The sequence below is a fragment of the Pituophis catenifer genome, unplaced genomic scaffold (genome assembly GCF_029215685.1).
Source record: "Pituophis catenifer annectens isolate HBS135680 unplaced genomic scaffold, rPitCat1.0.hap2 SCAF_2, whole genome shotgun sequence".
Taxonomy (NCBI): domain Eukaryota; kingdom Metazoa; phylum Chordata; class Lepidosauria; order Squamata; family Colubridae; genus Pituophis; species Pituophis catenifer.
The window spans coordinates 201,030,986-201,053,112 of NW_027256882.1; the positions used below are offsets into that span (position 1 = coordinate 201,030,986).

The 22,127-nt window shown below is 39.9% G+C and overlaps 1 protein-coding gene across 1 annotated transcript in view; it reads left to right on the plus strand.

Moving 5' to 3' along the window:
• Positions 1-22,127, plus strand: part of PDE6B (phosphodiesterase 6B) — a 44,630-nt gene that overhangs the window by 16,265 nt on the left and 6,238 nt on the right. The window contains exons 6-17 of the mRNA XM_070935447.1: positions 44-108; positions 4,380-4,446; positions 4,728-4,775; positions 6,208-6,357; positions 7,507-7,650; positions 7,996-8,061; positions 9,746-9,892; positions 11,926-12,033; positions 13,412-13,521; positions 16,066-16,153; positions 18,317-18,417; positions 20,175-20,282. Of these exons, the coding sequence (XP_070791548.1) occupies positions 44-108; positions 4,380-4,446; positions 4,728-4,775; positions 6,208-6,357; positions 7,507-7,650; positions 7,996-8,061; positions 9,746-9,892; positions 11,926-12,033; positions 13,412-13,521; positions 16,066-16,153; positions 18,317-18,417; positions 20,175-20,282 (1,202 nt within the window). The remainder of the gene's footprint in view (positions 1-43; positions 109-4,379; positions 4,447-4,727; positions 4,776-6,207; positions 6,358-7,506; positions 7,651-7,995; positions 8,062-9,745; positions 9,893-11,925; positions 12,034-13,411; positions 13,522-16,065; positions 16,154-18,316; positions 18,418-20,174; positions 20,283-22,127) is intronic.

Genomic DNA, 22,127 nt, shown 5'->3' on the forward strand with positions numbered 1-22,127 from the left:
CTCTCCTATTACGAATGTCAACTCTGGTTTCTGTTTTTTGTAGGAAATTGCCTTTTATAAGGTCATTGATTATATTTTACATGGAAAGGAAGAAATTAAAGTTATCCCGTAAGTAAAGTAAAATAATTGTGGGGCATTGATACAAAGTTATATGCAGTCAATTCCTCCAATCTAGTCTACAGAATGCTGTTGTTCAGTCTGACTCTTTGCCGCTCCATGGACCATAGTATGACAGACCCCTTGTCCCAGTGGTGGGATTCAAATAATTTAACAACCGGTTCGGCCAGGGTCAGGCTGGCTGTTGTAGGAGTTGTGGCACATCCCCATCCTCCAGCTCTGCTGAACATGCTGGACGGGCACCATGCGATGGCCAACCTGACCCTGGGTGAACCGGTTGTTAAATTACTCCCCCCCCGCTATCAAAGTGGACCATGGGAGCTGTGCTGCAATGGAGAAATGTGCAACGGAGCGGCTGACCCGAAGGAAGGAGGAGGAGTAGGGAGAAGAAAGAGGGAAAGCGGCTTTCTCTTTCCTTCACGCTGGCTGCTCCATTTCTCCATTGCAGTGCAGCGCCCAGGATCCACTTTGATAGTGGGGGGGGGGGTGTAATTTAACAACCAATTCCTCCGAATTGGTGCAAACTGGCTGAATCCCACCACTACCCTTTCCTCCACTGTCTCTTGGGATTTGTCCAAATTAATGTTCATTGCATCAATGATACTATCTAACCATCATTCTACAGAATACAAGATCATTTTTAATAAAGAGTAAAAAAAAATCTTAGTGTGCTGTTGTGAGTACTGCCCTCTCCGTGGTGCCCCTCAGATGTGTTGAAATTGTATTTCCAACCAGCCTAATTAATTGAGAATTATTTGGGAATTTCTAGAGTTATAGTCTTTACCATCTGGTGAGCCTCAAACTGAGAAGAAAGAGTTGGAGTGTTATGACTGAGCTCAGATGTTCCCTCACTTATAAAGATAATTAACTCTCAACCTAACATATTTTACACCTTTTTATGAGAATAAGTAATACACTGCCTCTTTCATTTTGGTGGGAAATGAGGTTCTTTTTTTTAAATATAAATGTATGAATTCAAGCACAGGTCCTACAATGAATCTGTAGCTAATAACAAGTTTACCGTGTAAGTTAAGATAAATATAGATATTCTAAAAGTATGAATGAAGAAAATTAAGCTGAAAATGTATCTATTGCTGGGACACTCCAATGTAGCTATAGAGCAGCGGTGTCAAACTCAAGGCCCGTGGGCCTGATACGGCCCCTGGGGTGCTTAGATCTGTCCCACAGGGCTGCCGTGGAAACAGCGAATGACCAGCTTGCGGTGCCCCTGCCAGCAAAAATGAGCTCTGTTTTGCTGGCAGAGGGTTGCAGGAGGCCATCGCAGCCAAAAACTGAGCTCGGGAGCTTGTTTTCACTGGCAGAGCGCTTGGTCCGCCACAGGACACAAGTGACATCAAACTGGCAACGCCTATCCTGGCCATACCCACCCCGGTCCCCTGAGGTCAAACACAACCCTGATGCAGCCCACAATAATAATAATAATAATAATAATAATAATAATAATAATAATAATATTATTATTATTATTATTATTATTATTATTATTATTATTTTATAATTAATAATATTAATGTCCAAATTGAGTGGAGGAAACATCATAAAAGCCATAAATACCTGGGCTATACCTGTGATTAGATACTCTGCAGGAATAATTGACTGGACCCAGATGGAGTTAGACAATTTGGACAGAAAAACAAGGAAGCTTATGAAAATGAATCATGCCTTGCACCCTAAAAGTGATGTTGACCGATTATATTTCCCAAGAGCAGAGGGTGGTCGAGGACTCCTACAAGTAAAGCAGACTGTGGAAGAAGAAAAATGCAGCTTGAATGGTTACATCCAGAAAAGTGAAGAACCAATGATTAAGGAAGTAAATAAAGGAGGCCTTTTAAAGACAACTAAAACAAAAGCAGAATATAAGAAAGAAGTAATTGAGCAGCGAGCTGAAAATTGGAAACACAAAGCTCTGCATGGCCAATACTTGAAAAGTATTGAAGGCAAAGCTGACCAGAAACTAACTTGGAACTGGTTAAGATCAGGAGTACTGAAAAAAGAAACAGAAAGCTTTATTTTGGCAGCTCAAGAACAAGCCCTAGCCACAAACTGTATGAAGGCAAAAATTCAACATGTTACCACCAACAGCAAATGCCGCCTCTGCAATGAAAAAGAAGAGACAGTTGACCACCTGATCAGTGGGTGTAGCAAAATTTCACAAACTGACTACCTACAACGCCATGACCGTGTTGCTAAAATCATTCACTGGAAATTGTGCCAGAAGTTTGGATTTGAGTACAGCAAAAACCACTGGGAACATCAGCTTGAGAAAGTTTTAGAGAATGAGAAACTCAAGATCTTGTGGGACTTTAGGATTCAGACTGACAGGCACTTGGTCCACAACACACCTGACATAACAATAGTTGAAAAGAAAAAAGTATGGTTCATTGACATTGCAATACCTGGTGATGCACGAATTGAAGATAAGCAGCAAGAAAAAAATCACAAAGTACCGGGACTTACAAATTGAAGTTGAGCGACTGTGGAAAAAGAAATCGTGTGTTGTCCCGATTGTAATTGGAGCCCTTGGAGCAATACCCAAAGGGCTACCCCGCTATTTAGAAATTCTAAATTTGCCGGACTTGAACATTTTGACTCTACAAAAAACCACCTTACTCGGAACAGCTTACATCCTCCGACGATACCTTAACAGTTCCTAGGTCCTTGGTTAGGACTCGAGCTGCTGAGCTATTAACCAGCCTCAAAGGCTGTGAATCTCACTAAAGATTAACCAATAAATAATAATAATGATAATGATAATAATAATAATAATAATAATAATAATAATAATAATAATAATAATAATAATAATAATAATAATTTTATTTCTATACCGCCCTTCTCCCGAAGGACTCAGGGCAGTGTACAGCCTATTTAAAAACACAAGACAAACATCAATTTAAAATTTAAAATTATTAAATAAATTTGGCTCCATTTAAAACCCCAAAAATTTAAAATACCCCAATTTAAAATTATCATGTCGATAGCACCCTGAGGAGACCCTCTCTGTGGGAGCGAACTGGCCGGTGGGAGGCTATTGGTGGCAGAAGTCGGTCTTGAAGGTACCCGGGTCCTATGCCATGGAGCGCTTTAAAGGTGGTAACCAGCACCTTGAATCGCACCCGGAAGACCACTGGGAGCCAGTGCAGCTCACGCAGGAGGGGTGTCACATGGGCACAACGAGTTGCGCCCATAACCACCCACGCGGCCGCATTCTGGACCAGTTGGAGCCTCCGAGTGCTCTTCAAGGGGAGCCCCATGTAGAGAGCATTACAATAGTCCAGCCGGGAGGTGACAAGGGCGTGAGTGACCGTGCGCAAGGCGTCCCGGTCCAGAAAAGGCTGCAACTGGCGAATCAGGCAAACCTGATAAAAGGCCCCCCTGGCCACGGCCGTCATATGCTCTTCTAAAGACAGCCGTGCGTCCAGGAGGACACCCAGATTGCGAGCCCTCTCTGTGGGGGGCAAAGATTCACCCCCAATAGTCAGCGATGGCACCTGCTGACTATATCGGAACGCCGGAAGCCACAGCCACTCAGTCCTGGAGGGGTTGAGTCTGAGCCTGATGAAGTTGAGTTTGATACCCCTGCTGTAGAGAAAAGGGAAGGGAAGAATTAATATGGTATATAGCATCTTTACATAGAGCCCTGTCATAAAGTGTCTCAAGCAGTATGCATTATAACTGGATCACCTGATCACCTGAAAGTTATCTGGATAAGTAAATGTGTCAGTGACATTGAAGATATATAAATGGATTAGACAGTGCCATGTGTTCTGTGATGAACATGATATCATATCAGAAAAATACCCTAAGAATATACTCTAAAGTGATTTAAGTAGGAAGTAATTCGTTGTCTCCTACAAACTTATATAATTCCTTCCCAGGTTTTGTTTCTTCAGTACAAATCTATCATACTGAGGAGTTGAACCTATTCAATATCTCACATATTTAAAACTCTGAATGATCAACTTCTATGCCACAATTTTTCGTGATGTTTTCATGTTTTCAGCTGATACCTGTAAAACACGTTGGTTTATTGCTGAAAATTGGTGAAAATGCAGCCATATCTACATACTTCATTAGGAAGTCATTCGTTGTTGTTCCTTCCCTCAATTAATTGTTCAAATTCATAGCTTTTTGTAAAAATACCAGACTGCTTTAAAAAGCATGTAAAGAAAGAATAGAAAGTACATTTCATGCATTCTTTTTCTTTCCAAGCCTAATTTTTCACGTTTTATTACATTTAGAAATCCCAAAGAAGATCACTGGGCACTGAGTAGTGGCCTCCCTACTTATGTAGCAGAAACTGGTTTTGTAAGTATTTATGTTGACCTCTTTATATAACTCAAGTGTACTTTGGCCAAGAACTAAAGATCTATCTGGGTTTATTTTCCCAAATAGGAACTATATTTGAATCAAAGAGAAGTTTCAATAGCCACTCGTGGTATGAGGATGGCCTGAATTTTAAAAAATGAAATATGTATAAATACTTGGATCACAGCCATAATATGTCAATCATATGTAATTTCAGTTTTTATTTAATTTTCAAAAGAGCAACATATATATTGACATATTTTTTTTCTGCAATTTTTCAGATTTGCAATATTATGAACATAGCAGCGGATGAAATGTTTACATTTCAGGTATTATAAACCTGTTCATAAGAGTTTTATATTTGCTCTGCTGGTGCCAGGTGTGAACAATAAGCATAGTTCAAGCTAACTATTTTATTATGTTGTGCCTATAACACAGTCTGGCAACCTATCCCTGGGGACCAGAGGTGGGTTTCAGCAGGTTCTGACCAGTTCTGGAGAACTGGTAGCGGAAATTTTGAGTAGATCCAAGAACCGGTAGTAAAAATTCTGACTGGCCCTGCCCCCATCTATTCTCTGCCTCCCAAGTCTCAGCTGATCGGGAGGAAATGGGGATTTTGCAGTATCCTTCCCCTGGATTGGGGAGGGAATGGAGATTTTACAGTATCCTTCCCCTGGAGTGAGGTGGGAATGGAGATTTTACAGTATCCTTCTCCTGCCACGCTCACCAAGCCACGCCCACCAAGCCACGCCATGCCATGCCCACCAAGCCACACCCACAGAACTGGTAGTAAAAAAATTTGAGCCCACCACTGCTGGGGACAATTAGATAAAATTACGAAGAATTTAGGAAGGGTCAGTCCTAGCCTTTTTGAAGTTGTGCAATGACTCCAGGCTAATTTTGTGCTCGATCCCTCCTCCCTGCCAGGCTGGGTCCTTCCCAACATCTGGCAAAGGGATTATCTATATGAATAGACAACCAAATGTTCTTGAAATATTTTGAACTATAGGCTAATATTTTTACATATTTTGGCCAACTAACATGGTTTTCCTCCCCACCCCCCAATTCACGTTGGAAGCACTCTTTAAGATGTTTTAAGGTTGAAAGGATTAGCCGGTAACATCACTGTTGCATGGGGGACACCCATGGAGCTTCTTTCATATCCCTATCAAAGAGCTGGAGTAAAGGAAGAGCCTGTAGTACAGTGGACTAAAGCCCACTCTTATTAATATCTGCTGCTTGCAATTACTGCAAGTTCAAATCTCACCAGGCTCAAGGTTGACTCAGCCTTCCATCCTTTCAAAGGTAGGTGACCCAGATTGTGGGGGCAATAAGATGACTTTGTATAAATATACAAAAGTATGAAGGCTATTGCTTAACGCATTGTAAGCCGCCCTGAGTCTCCGGAGAAGGGCGGCATATAAATTAAAGCAAAAAAAAAAAAAATGATGGGAGTTCACCTCACCACGCAACAGCACTTGAGTCTCAAACATGGGCTTGCAAAACTTCAACCCAGCATCCTAACCATGTGACCCACTGTGCTCTTTAATAACATGGTCAAAGTCCTCAGATTAAAGGGCAAATCATCTAGAGCACATCAGTTTGTATACTTCTATGAAAATCATATTAAAAATAAAATGTTGCACACAACGTTTGTTTTAAGTAACAGATTTGCATCATGTAAATACCGGTAGTTTTATTATTACTAGATCTGCAGGTTAGCCCTAGATCTGTTTAATACTAACATGCTGATGTTTCAAGAAAGGCCCTGTTGATGAATCAGGATGGATCATCAAAAATGTTCTCTCAATGCCAATCGTCAACAAAAAAGAAGAAATTGTAGGGGTTGCTACATTTTACAATAGAAAAGATGGGAAGCCCTTTGATGAACAGGATGAAGCACTAATGGAGGTAGGTATAATTAATGGATATGAAAATATAATGTGTGTTTCCCATAAAGTAGTTGATTACATATACAATTCTGCAGTGGCTAATTTAATTTCCAGTGTGAGAGACAGAATAAACCAACCCATTCAGCACAGTTCCATTTCCGTTGTTGCCTTGAGTTTTGACTTCATATAGCAAATAAAGAAACATTGGGCTGAGAATATCTAGTGAAAAGATTAATAATATTATAAATGGTGGTTTCATATTATTCCTAATATACCTCTCCTTTGTAGATCTTTTTATGTGTAAGCTGATATCTCACTTCTTTCTTCATATGAATATCGAACTGGCCATTGGCCATATTCTGAGGAGGTTTGGAAGTTGTAGTCCTCTAAATGTCCTCAAACACATTTATAAAATACCAGTTTTGGAAAAAGCTTTTCCTTTCTATTATCCTGATATATTTCACTTATCTAAACTCCCATTCTTCTTGTTTCCTCGGATCTTTCACTTTCTTTGCCTCGTGTGTAATTTGTTTTTATTTTGAGCTCAAATTCTATTTGGGACTCCCTATGAAAGAAATAGTCCCATAACTTCCAGGATGGGTCATTGGGTTTGCACAGTCAACATTATTAACAGATTAAGACTGAACAGAACAGTACCATCAATCCCGCTATCCAAAAATCTTTTTGATATTACTGTTAGTTTTTTAAAAAAATTACTATTCTCTGGCTTCAATCAATGAAGATAGCCACCTTGAGCACTTCATTTTCACATAAAAAGGATGGCAGTAATATACAAATCTGGGGGGGGGGGAATAATATTCAAGAGTATTATAAGAGCCGCGGTGGCGCAGTGGTTAGAGTGCAGTACTGCAGGCTACTTCTGCTGATCACCGTCTGCCAGCAGTTTGGCAGATCGAATCTCACCAGGCTCAAGATTGACTCAGCCTTCCATCCTTCCGAGGTCGGTAAAATGAGGATCCAAATTGTTGGGGGCAATACTCTGACTCTGTAAACTGCTTAGAGAGAGCTGGAAAGCACTGTAAAGTGGTATATAGGTCTAAGTGCTATTGCTATTAAAAATTGAAAGCTCAGAGAAAAAGAAATGGGCACGGCAAAAAGGAGATCAGCTCCAGTTTAGTAATAAAATATTTTTGTTTTGTTTTTCAAGTCCTTAACACAGTTTCTGGGCTGGTCTGTGCTCAATACTGATACTTATGATAAGATGAATAAACTGGAGAACAGAAAGGACATCGCACAGGATATGGTGCTTTACCATGTACGATGTGACCAGGAGGAACTTCAAGAGCTCTTGGTATGACTTTTAAAGATTTGGCTCTATTCTCATCCTCTCTATTCCTTATTACTTGATTAATTCTGTTTCAACTGTTAAGGGGTTGAGAACTCTGTGGATCCTGACCACTACAAAATCTGCTACAAGATAAGACCAGTCATTAAACATCAGTAGATAACAAACACTGAACAAGATTGGGGTTGTTGGTTTGTTTTTTTTTGTTGTTGTTTTTTGGAAATCATTAAATTGTCATAAAAATATGTTGGTGATACTGAAAGGTTGCAGGTTTTATCCATCTGCTGCTTGAGATTCCAAAATATACTTCTTGTATGCTTATAACTTCAACATGCCTGTGTTTCTCCACAGCCAACAAGAGAGAGGTTTGGCAAAGAGGTGAACGAATGTAAAGAGGATGAACTGATGGAACTTCTAGTGAGTGTTGATTGTTGTGAGTGCCTTATTATGGTATCATGCCCTTCTTTTAAAGATTACAGATCTAAACTGGGAAATCTTTTATTTGGTTGCACATTACATAGGAGAATATTATATAAGCAGATAATGATGTCCTAAGGTCATAGTCCTAAGAGCAGGGCAAGAAGCAATGGGTGGAAACGAGCCAAAGGGAAATCCAACCTGGAGCTAAGGAGAAATGTCTTTACTCAGTGGAACAGCTCACTTCCTGGAGTTATGGGTGCTCCATCACTGGAGTTTTCCAAGAAAAGATTTGACAACCATTTATCGAGGATGAAATAAGGAATCTTGCCTTGGGCAGAGGATTGTAGACACAAGGTTGCTTCTAGACCCATGATTTTTTGTCAGTTAAAATGTCTAACTCCTGTGCAGCTTCCCATACCAGTCTAGCAAGGGTTAAACCACCCAGACCACTACCCCTTAACCTCACCTCACCCCTGGCTCCTCCCCTTGGGTATATAAGGTTGCCACCTGGGCACAAGAGCCAGTTCCAGCCATGATCCCGTAAGAAGATCAGGTAGAGATTAATATATGCTTGAACCTGAAATATACCCTATGTATGAATAAACTGAATATACTGATTGTCTGGTTATCCTGCGAGTTATTGGGCTAGATCTGTCGATCCTCAACATTTTATGTCTTTCTTGATATGTCTCCTCTGATACATATAAAGTGTGCTTCAGCTAAGTAAATATCAATTGTTATTATTTGATTTATAATTTATTAAGCAAAGGCCACACAAGGCAAAATAAAACATTTGATTGATCCTATTCATCACAGAAGTTTTTCTAGACTTCAATAAAAACTCACCTCACTATTTTTATCCATGAGTTTTGTTGAAATAATTAAAACTGTTTGCAAAAATTATTAATTTCAGCAAAGCTTTTCCTCTAAGAGAATTTGCTAGAATTTTCCAATTTCACTTATTGACATGTTTTGCACAAACCAAGAACCTCAGCTCACCTCAGGCAATATAGATTTAGCATTAATATGGTGCAATCCTTGACAGAAAAAAAATTCCACATTTTTACAAAAACAAATACATTAAAGAGAAAAACACTGACCTCATGTGTCTGTAGTGGTCATAGAATACAAATATTGGTCATGGCTCATTGCAGGAATGCACAATATATGCTAAAGTATTGACGAACTAGAGGTGGAATGGCAGGAAATCAGACACGAGCAAACAGGCAAGACAGTTATTTAAATACAACACAAATGCCAGCAAGAATCCAGACCGAAAAACTGACTATGAGTAGTCTTCCTATCTGACCGTATCAGTGTGAGGTTGTAGATGATCACAAGCTCTAATCAATTGCAATAAAAGATAAGAGCAGATAATGGATCTGTAAATGGTTTGCTTAATTAACCAGACCTTACATAAACTATAGATTTGATTAGCAAATCAAGATCTTGGAAAATATAAATGAAATGCTGGCAAAGCTTTTTTACAGGACAGGAATTGAACAGAAGTCTATCTAAACTAAGTTTAGTTTGGTGCATTCCAGTTATCGCAATGTTTGCTAACTCATAAAGTAGCATTAGATGCAAGCATAATTACTATTTTTATGGCAGTTCAGAGAACAGAGCTTGTTGCTTCCACTCTGGAATCTAAACTAGAAGTGCTATTCTTTTTTGACCCCAGAAAGAAATGCTTCCAGATCCTGAAGAATGTGAAATTTACGCCTTTCACTTTTCTGATTTCGAATGGACTGAACTTGATCTTGTAAAATGTGGCATTCAAATGTATTATGAGCTTGGAGTGGTGAAAAAATTCCAAATTCCACAGGAGGTAAATGGTAACGTTTTGCAGACTCTTCTTCAAATGTGGAGAATTTTTTTAAAAGAATAATGAGCACCCTGTGGCTTTACACTCATCCACTATTAAGTGGTGGCATTTTGAACTTTCTACAAATGAGTTGTCTTTTTAAAAGGGATTTGTCTGCTTGCATTATATCACAGATTTCTTTTAGTAGTTCAAAGCAGAATTCATAGCTTTTCTCCTCCAAATTTTCCTACAACTCTAGGGGATAGATTGGGCTGAGAGGTAGTTACTTATCCCAATGTCATCTTGTGGGCTTCCCTGTCTGAGAGTAGAATTAAATCTGGGTCTCCCAAGTTATGAGCCAATACCGTAGCCATTTCCCCAAGTTGGTACAAAATAAAGCAAAAGCAAAAATCTGTAAAGAGAGGGAACAGGAAATCAGATATACCAGGGGTGTTATTCAGCAGGTTCTGACAGGTTCTGGAGAACCGGTAGCGGAAATTTTGAGTAGTTCCCAGAACCAGCAAATACCACCTCTGGCTGGCCCCAGAATGGGATGGGAATGGAGATTTTACAATATCCTTCCCCCAGGAGTAGGGAGGGATTGGGGATTTTGCAGTATCCTTCCCCTGGAGTGGGGTGGGAATGGAGATTTTACAGTATCCTTCCCGTGCCATGCCCACCAAGCCATGCCCACCAAGCCACATCACATCCACCCAAGCCACAGCCACAGAACCAGTAGTAAAAAAATTTGAACTCCACCACTGATATATGCATATTGAATGTAAATTATCTGAGGGATAGTAGGAACACCTTAGAATTGCACATAGATTTGAAATATCCTGCTCTTTGGGTGATGATTGTACTTCTCCATTGAACCAGAACCCACGGGAAATTCTAGCTGGCCAGACTTTCTGTACACAAAATCTCTAATTGCAATTTATAGGTTCTTCAGTAACGCTTCAGATAGTTCTCCTCCTTCCATTTTTGAAAGCCAAGATGAGCACAGCATGTTCACATGCAAAGAATCCATCAGCCAATCAGTGTTGGCTAGCACTTTTTGACCAACTGTGGAGGACAAGGAACTGCCAATCAATCAGTACTTGGAAGTTAGCCAATAGTAAATTGCATATTTGTTTTTGTAAGCCTCCGGCCATGGCATCATCTAATCTGCAGGATTACAACAATCCTTTTTGGATATTCATCAAACTGGAAATTACCTATGAGAGACAGTTAGTATCATAAATAACTACTAAATCTAAGCTGGGAGTTCCCTGGTAGCCATTTCAGGCTAACATCTTCTAAAACTTCTATAGTTTTGAAACTTACTGGATTCCTAAGATTTAGAAACCAACTGGCCATTGAAGGTGAAGGCCTAGGAGAAAACAGGTGTATGCTTTTAGCCTTCCTTAGTAACTTGTATACATTAATACATTTTATTTAAATTATAAACTGCTTCAAAATTTTAAGTTAACACTTTAGGTGTCAGTGATCCAAATTAATGAATAAAATAAATTATGGGCTCACTAAGGAAAAAGGAAATACAGGTAGCCCTTGACTTACCACCACAACTGAGCTCAAAATTGATGTTGCTAAGTAAAAATTTGTTAAGTGAATTTTGCCCCATTTTATGACTTTTCTTGCCACATTTGTTAAGTGAATCACTGCAGCTGTTAAATTAGTAACAGGGCTGTTAAATGCATCTCGCTTCCCCATTGACTTTGCTTATCAGAAAGTAGGTCGCAAAAAATGATCACATGGTCCCGGGACACTGCAACCGTCATAAATATGAACCAGTTGTCAGCATTTGAAGGTAACTCACATGACCATGGGGATACTGAAATGGTCATAAATTGAAAAATGGTCATAAGTCATTTTTTTCAGTGCTTTTGTAACTTCGAACTATTGTAAGATGAGAATTCCCTGTAATATATTTCTCCTGAACAGCTGAATACCAAGAATCTTTTTTGGGGGGAGGGGGGGAGTTTCTTACCTCCTTTAGAGAAAATTGTGGCACATAAAACTTGGTTTGCACTGATTAACTCTTTTTATTTTCACAGGTCCTGGTGAGGTTTGTTTTTTCAGTCAGTAAAGGTTACCGAAAGATTACCTATCACAACTGGCGCCATGGCTTCAATGTTGCACAGACTATGTTCACCCTCCTTATGGTATGTTTTTACTAGGCTTTCTGTAGAAACAGTTCAGTTTAGAGTAGGGGTGTCAAACTCGATTTCATTGAGGGCCACATCAGGGTTGTGTTTGATCTCGGAGGGCTGGGGTGTGTGGCCAGGGGTTGGCGTGGCCAGCTCAACGTCACTCGTATCGGGGGGGGGCACCTGTGGTAGCCAAGTGCTAAGGCAAGACTTCCCTGAGACCCTCCCTCACTCTCATTATAATCTCCTTCCTTCCTTCCTTCCTTCCTTCCTTCCTTCCTTCCTTCCTTCCTTTTCTTTTTCCTTCTCTCTTTCCTTATGTTTCCTTCCTTGCTCTCTTCCCATCTTCCCTTCTTTTTCTTTCTTTTTCCTCTTTCCCTTTCTCCTTTCCTGTCCCTTCTTGGATGCTCAAATGCAAAAGGGGAAACATTTCTCATTTTGTTTTCCTTTTAGTTTGTTTTGATAGCCCCCTGCCAGTGAAAACATAGTGTGCCCCATTTTTGGCCGCAACAGCCTCCTGCAGCCCTCTGCCAGTGAAAATGGAGCTCATGTGGCCTTCCCAAGCTCCATTTTCACTGGCAGAGGGCTGCAGGAGGCCGTTCCAGCCAAAAATGGGGTGCGGGGGTGCATGCCCCCCAAGCTCCATTTTTGCTGGCAGAGGTGCTGCAGGCCGATCCTTTGCTGTTTCCAGGCTGGCCCAGCAGGCCAGATCTAAGCACCCCGCTGGCTGGATCCGGCCTGCAGGCCTTGAGTTTGACACCCCTGGTTTAGAGCACTGTCATTTCCAGATATAACTCTTACTTCTACCATTTACTAGATATAATTATCTTTGCCCTTAAAACAATGAAATTCATAACTCTCACAGTTCCCCGAAATTCGTAGTTTGTCTAAGTATCTACAACAATTTTTAGCTCAGATTTTCCAACCTCATTCTGGCTTAAGAGCCAAGATTCAGATATTCCATCGTTTATCAAGAAATTAGGCAATAAGGTGCTTTATACAAAAATCACAGTCCATAATATTTAAAGCACTTCGGTAGAAATTATCTTTATTTGGATGCAGATTTAGGAATGTCGAGATGAGTTTCTTAAGCATCCTCAACGCTTCTGATTCTTAAAATATGCTCAATTAAAAAAAAAATCTTAAATTCCACTGATTCTGGAAAGGGCTTTGTGGGTTACAAATGGATGGCCGCAAATATGCAAGCTCTTTTGAGATTTTTGAATGCAAGTTCTATTTTCATTTAATTTTAATGCAAAAAACTAAGATAGCTTGCGATACGAATAGCAATGGAAATTCAGCCTGTATGGATTTTTTTTTAAAAAAATCTCTAACAAAATAAAAGATATATATATATATATGGTGTGTGTTTTAAAAAACTTGCTTTGTATAGACAGGTAAATTGAAGCAGTACTACACAGATCTTGAAGCCTTTGCCATGGTCACTGCAGCTTTGTGTCATGATATTGACCACCGTGGAACCAACAATCTTTATCAAATGAAGTAGGTGCTCTTCTTTTATTATCAACATAATTTACATTCTGAATATAGATTTCATATTAAATTCTACAGGCTGCTCCCCCAGAAGTCAAATGATTGTTCGTGCACATAGGAAAACCCGCCTGTGTCCACATTGATGGAGAATCATGTGCTGCTTCTCAGTGACAGTTCAAGGATTTCCATCAGTTGGTTTTAACTGGCCCCAACAAACAGAATGTAAGAAATTGCAGTCTGAAACAAACGATAGATTCCTACCTTCTTTTGTCCGAAGTGTCTCAGAAACTTTTGATTTTCCTCTTGCATACCCACAAGATTTTCACTCGTGCAGAAATAGCACCCAGTTCTTCAGGAAGTATTTTAGCTCTTTACCGTCTCCAAAAGCTTCTCCAACCATTACAAATTTTCAAAGAGCAAAAACTCTTTTTGTGATGGCAGAAGCATCCATTCACAGTGCTCCTCCCTGCCCCCATACCAGTGAAAGCAAGCACAATGATAAAGCCAAGGTCCAGTCTCTTCCCTAGTGGACTCAGTTTTGTAATAAAGGGGTATTTGAAATTATTCTCATTTCACTTTTTTCTTGAGATCATCAGACAACTTACAACACTGGGTTGCACTTCACCGAATATTTTTATTTTCTGAGAGGCATTCTGGGAAACAAAGATGGTACTGGGGCAGTGGTGGAATTCAATTTTTTTTCTAGCAGCTCTGTGGGGGTGGTTTGGTGGACATGGTGTGGTTTGGTGGGCGTGGCAGGGGAAGGATACTGCAAAATCCCCATTCCTACCCTACTCTAGGGCCAGCCAAAGGTGGTATTTGCCAGTTCTCCGAACTACTCAAAATTTCCGCTACCAGTTCTCCAGAACCTGTCAGAACCTGCTGAATAGCACCTCTGTACTGGGGGAAGAAGGGGTGAATGCAGTGGTGGGTTCCTCCCGGTTCGGCCCGGTTCCGCTGAGCCAGTAGCAGTGACAATAAGACATCACCGAACCAGTTCTGCCCCCCCGTCGCCCCCACCTCCCGCATTATTCTTACCTTTAATTTGGCCCCACCCCCAATCTATTGCTGCCTCCTGAGTCCCAGCTGATGGGCTATAAGGAAAAAAACTGTTTAAACTCTTGCCGCGGGGCTTCAAAGAGCCGCCCTACAGTTGATCAGTGGTAAAAGGCAGTTTGGTGGTAGACCTGTGCCTCCAAAAACAAATGAGTAGACCGGTGCCTGCAAAAATAAATGGGTAGACCAGTGCCTGCAAAAATACATGAGTAGACCGGTACAGCTCTGCAAGCAGTTAAAAGCCTGGTAGACCAGTACCTCTGCTAAATCCTAAAGAATTGTCACATGACCATCAAGCCACGCCTGCAAAATAAGCCACACCCACAGAACTGGTAGTAAAAAAATTTAGAACCCACCCCTGGGTGAATGGTGTTTGTTTAACAACATGATGGCTTTCAATTTAAAAGAAAAGTGAAAAGAGGCAGAAAAATTCTGATGCAGGTGTTTCAGACACCCTAAACCCCGTGGGCACACCTTATCAACACTTACCAGATATGGGATGCAAAAATCCAGAGGATCACTAGATGGCATCAAAGGGCTTCTAAATCTTTTTGTGGTCTTCTGATTTTGCAGCCCAGATCTGATAGCGGTAGCATTGCTTTTTCTGATGGCTTATATAGCCTCCATAAATATATTTAAAAACTTCAAAAACTACCATTTTTAACGGTTGAAGCCTTTCTCATATGAATGTATCACTCCTTGCATAAAGAATTATGCAGAAAAAGAATGATACGGTAGATGTTCAGCTGTGAAGGATATGATGAAGGATATGCTTCTAAAGTATATTCATATTTAAATATCTGTCTGCTGTTTTAGCTTCTTAGAAATATTACAGCTGATATTTTTATTGTTTCTGTTCTGTACTGTTTACATGTTATCAATAGCTTTGCAAAACTGCCTTGGAAGCAGTGAAGCGTAACAAAAATGTATCATAAAATAGTTATAATGAGATAGCACAACTCAAGGAAATCATCATTTTAATAAGAGCTTTCATCATCAAAGATTAGAGCAATTTATTTTATTTATTTATTTAGTTTGTCAAACATGCATAAGATAACAGATAACATGATTATGAATATAGGAAATGGATACAAAAAATGGGGACAGTAGGACAGGGATGGTAGGCACTTTGGTGTACTTATGGGGTGAGGTCAACAGTAGACAGTCTAAGGTTAAAGTTATGGGGGTTAGGGGATGTAACCACAGAGTCAGGTAGTGCATTCCAGGCATTGACCACTCTGTTGCTGAAGTCGTATTTTCTGCAATCAAGTTTGGAATGGTTTACCTTAAGTTTGTATTATTGCGGTTGAAGCTGAAGTAGTCATTGACAGGTAGGACATTGTAGCAGATAATTTTGTGTAGTACAGTTAGGTCAGACCGATGTCTTGTACTTCCAGTCCCAAAGCAATCATTTACAAGCTTGAGGATAGAAATAAAGAAGTATTGGCATTCTCATAATGATTCCATTCTTTAATCTTCCCTGGTGTTTGCTAACAGATCTCAAAATCCCTTGGCAAAACTTCATGGCTCATCCATTCTAGAGAGACACCACTTGGAATTTGGCAAATTTCTGCTCTCAGAAGAGGTGGGTGACCAATATTTTGAATGGCAGAAGTAATTGGATGGATTCATGTTTTGCTTTTATGAAACTGTGATTGGTAATAAACACAACTCAAATTTTGATTGGAATTAATAATTGGTTTAAAACTTTGCACCAATTACAAAGCATTCATCAACCTGTTTTTCCTTTCTCAGATACAGGATTTAAAGAAGTCAATTCTTTCAGCTCCCAAGTACCATAGCCTGCCTTGAGACTGCATTTAACTCCCATGTTAAATAAAATAGAAAATAAAATTGGTTTGTTAACAATTCAACAACTAACCGGTTCAATTAATCATTTTATCAGACAGTTCAAGGCACACACATGCTTAATATTGATTGTTTAAGCCAGTTAATTGGGAGTTGATGCTAGAGCACTCTATTTCAAAGTTTAAATTGTCAGTAGTGAAATTAAAAATGAGGGCATTTTTATACAACGACCTCTTGGAAAGCAGCATTTCAAGCTGAGAAAAGTGAAGAAAATTACCTTCAGCTAGGAGATGGGAGTGAAACAGATGGCAAACTGGTAGAAGTGTCCTGAGGAATAACAGGCATCAGCACACTTCAAAATCGAGTCTGCCAAATATTTGGAGAACAATCAAAAACGTACCTACCCATTTAAGAAAAAATTCATCTGAATAAAACACCAGTAGAAACTCTTGCTCAATAGTTATAGAATGATGGATCAATTGGTGGAAAAATAGAAATTGGAAAAGTTGGGTGGGGAAAGATGAATATCATAACATGATCCAGTTTGTTGTTGTTGTTAATAATAATAATAATAATAATAATAATAATAATAATAACAACAACAACAACAACAACAACAACAACAGCAACAACTTTATTGTCATTGTACATGTATACACAGTATACCCATACAACGAAATTCACTTAACACCCAAATACAAGGTCCAACACACATAACAATCCCCAAACACACTCCCACCCACCACAATTCCCCACCCCTAAACAACCCAAACATCCACACAACAGACCAAGTAATGCCGTCAACAGCTCACTGATGGTGGCCCTTTAGTTCATTGTTGAGTGCAATTATAGCTCTGGGATAAAAACTATTCAGAAAACGTGTGGGCTGAGTTTTAATTGTTCTGTATCTTCTGCCAGAAGGCAACAGTCCAAAAAGATTGTAAGCAGGATGGGAAGAGTCTCTGAGAATGTTATGCAACTTACTCAAACAACGAGATTCGAAGATGTCATCCAGGGCTGGTAGCTGGAGTCCGATGATATTCTGGGCAGTTTTAATGATCCTCTGTAGAGCTTTTTTGTCCACTACAGAGCTGCTCCCATATCATGCAAGAATGCCGTATGTCAGGACACTTTCAATGGTGCTGCGATAGTAGGACAGAAGTAGATGCTGAGATAGATTTATCTTCCTGAGCATTGTCAGGAAGTACAGCCTCTTCTGTGCCTTCTTCACAAGCATGTTAACATTCATAGTTCATGAGAGGTCCTTTGAGATATAAATCTTTATGTTGTTCTTTCCAAATGATGAAGGTGTTCAGTTACATTTTTCTATATTCTGAGAGTACAGCAGAGAAGAAGTAATTGAACACAGGACCAGTAAAATCAGTTCAGCACTTATCTGATCATTTTCCATTGGCTTCTGGAAAATTTTCCATTGGGTTTTGGAAAACCATCAGCAAAAGCCCATGATGAAGTATGAGATATAATATGTTTATATATTTCACGTGTGTGTGTGTGTGTGTGTGTGTGTGTGTGTGTGTGTGTGTGTTTTGAACCTACAAAAAAGAATTAGTACTTCTTCTCAGTATCTATTTGATATATAAATTATATAATTGTAGTGGAAGGAGTGGAAGAGCCTGGGGATGAAGTCAAATAAGGAATCAGCCTAGCATCGCTAGTAGCCACAAATGATTTAAGTCCAATGCCCTTTGGAGTCTGTTAACTCTTATCTAGTGCCAAAACAGTGCTATTAGTTTATTAGATTCCTGTTGCTTAGGCATGAGCAATAAATCATTTACTCAGAACTTAACATGGGGGTCTTTTGCACTTGACAACTAGGCTTTAAAGAAAGATACCATTAGGAAAAGTTAGAGGAACCCAACATGATGCTTAATTGGAAGGACTAATCTTCCACTCTGATTTATGTATTTCTCCCTTTTAGTCCCTGAACATCTACCAGAATCTCAACAGGAGGCAGTATGAACATGTAAATCACTTAATGGATATTGCTATTATAGCCACCGATTTAGCACTGTATTTCAAGTAAGTGAATCATGTGTTAATTACTAAAGGGAATCCACATGTTTGACACAGTTCTTCAGAATATTGCTACATTTTGAGTGAAACAACGCAAATAGGAAAGAAATAGTAAAGTAGTTTCACTGCAGGTAGTCCTCGATTTACGTCCACAACTGAGCACAACATTTCTGCTGTTAAACGAGACAGCTGTTAAGTGAATTTTGCCCCATTTTACGACTTTTCTTACCACATTTGTTAAGTGAATCACTGCAGTTGTTAAGTTAGCCCCAAGGTTGTTAAGTGAATCTGGCTTCCCCATTGACTTTGCTTGTCAGAAGGTCTCAAAAGGGGATCACATGACTCTGGGACACAGCAAAGGTCATCAATATGAGCCAGTTGCCAAACATATGAATTTTCACCACATGACCACGAGGATGCTGCAATGGCCGTAAGTGTGAAACATGGTCATAACTCCCTTTTTTCCAGTGCCATTGTAACTTTGAACGGTCACTAAATGAACTGTTGCAACTCGAGGACTGACTGTATTCTGTATTCTTTAAAAAATTGGTCTGCTCTAATTAGATTCTGCTCAAACAAACACAGGAGGATCCAAAATATAATTTGGAGAAGAATATAAGCCCTGAAAGCAGGGTTCTCCAACCTTGGCAACTTTAAGACTTGTGGACTTTAACTCTCAGAGTTCCTCAGCCAGCTGGCTGAGGAACTCTGAGAGTTAAAGTCCACAAGTCTTAAAGTTGCCAAGGTTGGAGAACCCTGCCCTAAAGTGTTATGGTGTTGAATTTACTCATTGCTATCTTTCTTTCCACTACACCAGGGGTGTCAAACTCCAGGCCCGGCCTGTGGGGCCAGCCTGGAAATAGCAAAGGACCGGCCTGTGGTGCCTCTGGCAGCCAAAATCGGGGGGGGGAGCACATGCAGCTCCCACGTGCCCTGTTTTGGCTGGCAAGATGCTGCAGGATGCATCCGTCCCGTCTCTCTTCCCACCACCCCCACCCGGTCGGCCCCTGATGGAGAACTACTATGCTGAACCGGCCCTCGAACAAATTCAGTTTGATACCTCTGCACTAGACACTCAAATGTGCACGTTTCGTGTCAATTGTCCTTTATTTTATCCCCTCTATATCCTGTGCTTTGGATAAGACTGAGAAAGTGACTGGCTGAAAGTTAGATTTCATGGCCAAGGATGCTTCTCTGATCTTAATCCAACACCTTAATCAGTACATCACATTGTGGTGTTTTCTACATGCAGTACAGATTATATATAGCTTCAATATGCTGGGCAAAGTCAAGCAACGGATTGAATTGGTTTATTCTTCCAGAATAGCATTAACTTGTAAATATTAAGGAAGACCCTGTTTTCTTGACATGAAGGCAATATTTTGTTGTCTTTGAGTCTGTAAAATATTCAAGACACGTATGCAGCTTAAGCATTAAAGCACAGGAAGTTGCTTATATTTCACCGATAGCAAATTCTGCTCCACACTTTCAATATTAGGGCTAATCCAATGGGAAATCTATATATTAAAGGGAGGTTTTCATTCAATTTTTAATAGGTAGGGCAGGGGGTAATAGTGTGGAAATCTATATCAGAATTAAGTGAGCCCAAGAGGACCCGTGAATTCCTTTTCTGTCTAGGACTTGTGCTTATACTGTTCAGTTACTAAGAAATTACTGTGAATTTTGATGGTGCTCAAGCTACAAAAGGGATTGATTTTTTTTATTTGTTTGCCGTCTGCAATCTTTTTTTTTTTTTTTTAAAGAAAGAGAACAATGTTTCAGAAAATTGTTGAAGAGTCAAAGACCTACAACGATCAGAAAAAGTGGACTGAATATTTGTCTCTGGAAACCACAAAGAAAGAGATTATTATGTAAGTGATCTCTTTTTAAAAAGCTAAACATATAAATGGCAACAATGAAAAACACAAAATGGCCCATTATCTCAGATTAAATATTTTTACTAACCTAGGTCTACCTGTATGCAGGTATGTATATATAGGCATATATATATATATATATATATATATATATATATATATATATGTATGTATGTATGTATGTATGTATGTATGTATGTATGTATGTATGTACATGTTGGGTCTTTTTGTAACAATTGGCTATCTGGTTAAGATGTAGGTTCTTTAAGAGAGTTATGGGTGAGGTTTAAGGTAAAGAAAGTTGAGAATTTTTGATGTTAAATTTTTGGTGTTCTCCCTAGGAGGAATTACTCTGAGTGCAGAGCAAACACTACAGGTAGTCCTCGATTTACAACAGTTCATTTAGTGACCGTTCGAAGTTTTACAACGGCACTGAAAAAAGTGACTTATAACCATTTTTCACACTTATGACCGTTGCAGCATTCCCATGGTCACATGATTTACATTCATATGCTTGACAATTGGTTCATATTTATGACGGTTGCAGTGTCCCGGAGACCATATGGTCACCTTTTCCAATCTTCTGACAAGCCAAGTCAATGGAGAAGCCTGATTCACTTAACAACCATGTTACTAATTTAACAACTTGAGTGATTCACTTAACAAGTGTGGCAGGAAAGATCATAAAATGGGGCAAAGTTCACTCACAAATGTCTCACTTAGCAACATCAATTTTGGGCTCAATTCTGGTCGTAAGTTGAGGACTACCTGTATGGTCATCTAAGCCACTTGGATTGGATGAGAAAATTCTAACAGCTGCCTTTTGGAACTAACTCTCCTAGTACTGCTGTAAATTAAAATATAATAGTCATAAAACCTTAAAGAACTTGGACAATCTGGCCAGTAGCTACCTGGAGGTTACACACTCATGCATGCATACTCACCATCAGCAATACATGGGAAGATGAGGCTTTTCCCAGTCCTTTCTAAAACTTATACATTAGAGGTGGTATTCAGCAGGTTCTGACCAGTTCTGAAAAACCCGTAGCGGAAATTTTGAATAGTTCAGAGAACCGGTAAATACCACCTCTGACTGGCCCCGCCCCCATCTATTCTCTGCCTCCCGAGTCCCAGCTGATCGGGAGGAAATGGTGATTTTGCAGTAACCTTCCCCTGCCATGCCCAACCAGCCACGCCTACCAAGCCATGCCATGTCCACCAAGCCACACCCACAGAATCGGTAGTAAAATATTTTGAATCCCATCACTGTTATACACCAGGGGTGGGTTCTACTTACCTTTACTACCGTTTCATAATGGGGCTGCTCATGTGTGCTCGCTACACTTGCGCAGAAGCATTCTGATGACATTGGGGTCGGTGGGCGGAGCCTCCCGCCAGTTTTACTACCAGTTCTATAGAACCGGTGCGAACCGGGGGCAACCCACCACTGTTATATACATGTAGGAATACGTTATCTTGACATACCAAGGTTCCATTTCTAATTCCAACTCATTTCAAAAATTTAATTCCAATAAAACAACGGGAACAATTTGCTACAGAACCCAAAGATTCACCTGAGGGAGGTATCTAACTCTTCTAGAGCTGTTTTTCTTTCCTCTCTACTAGATGGATTTCTCCCAAAGCACAATTCCCTGTTTCTCAATGGGTTCCTTTTGGGTCAGTTCTTCCTGGTACCCTCATAAGTATATGTGCATGTATCTGCCTTGGAGAGCTGCTTGGAAATTTGCTTTGGTGCAGTGGTTTTGCTGCTTGGGAGAATGTGAATGGACAGAAAAACACAGATTCCCTCATTGTGTTTTTCCTTCTGGCTTCTCGTCT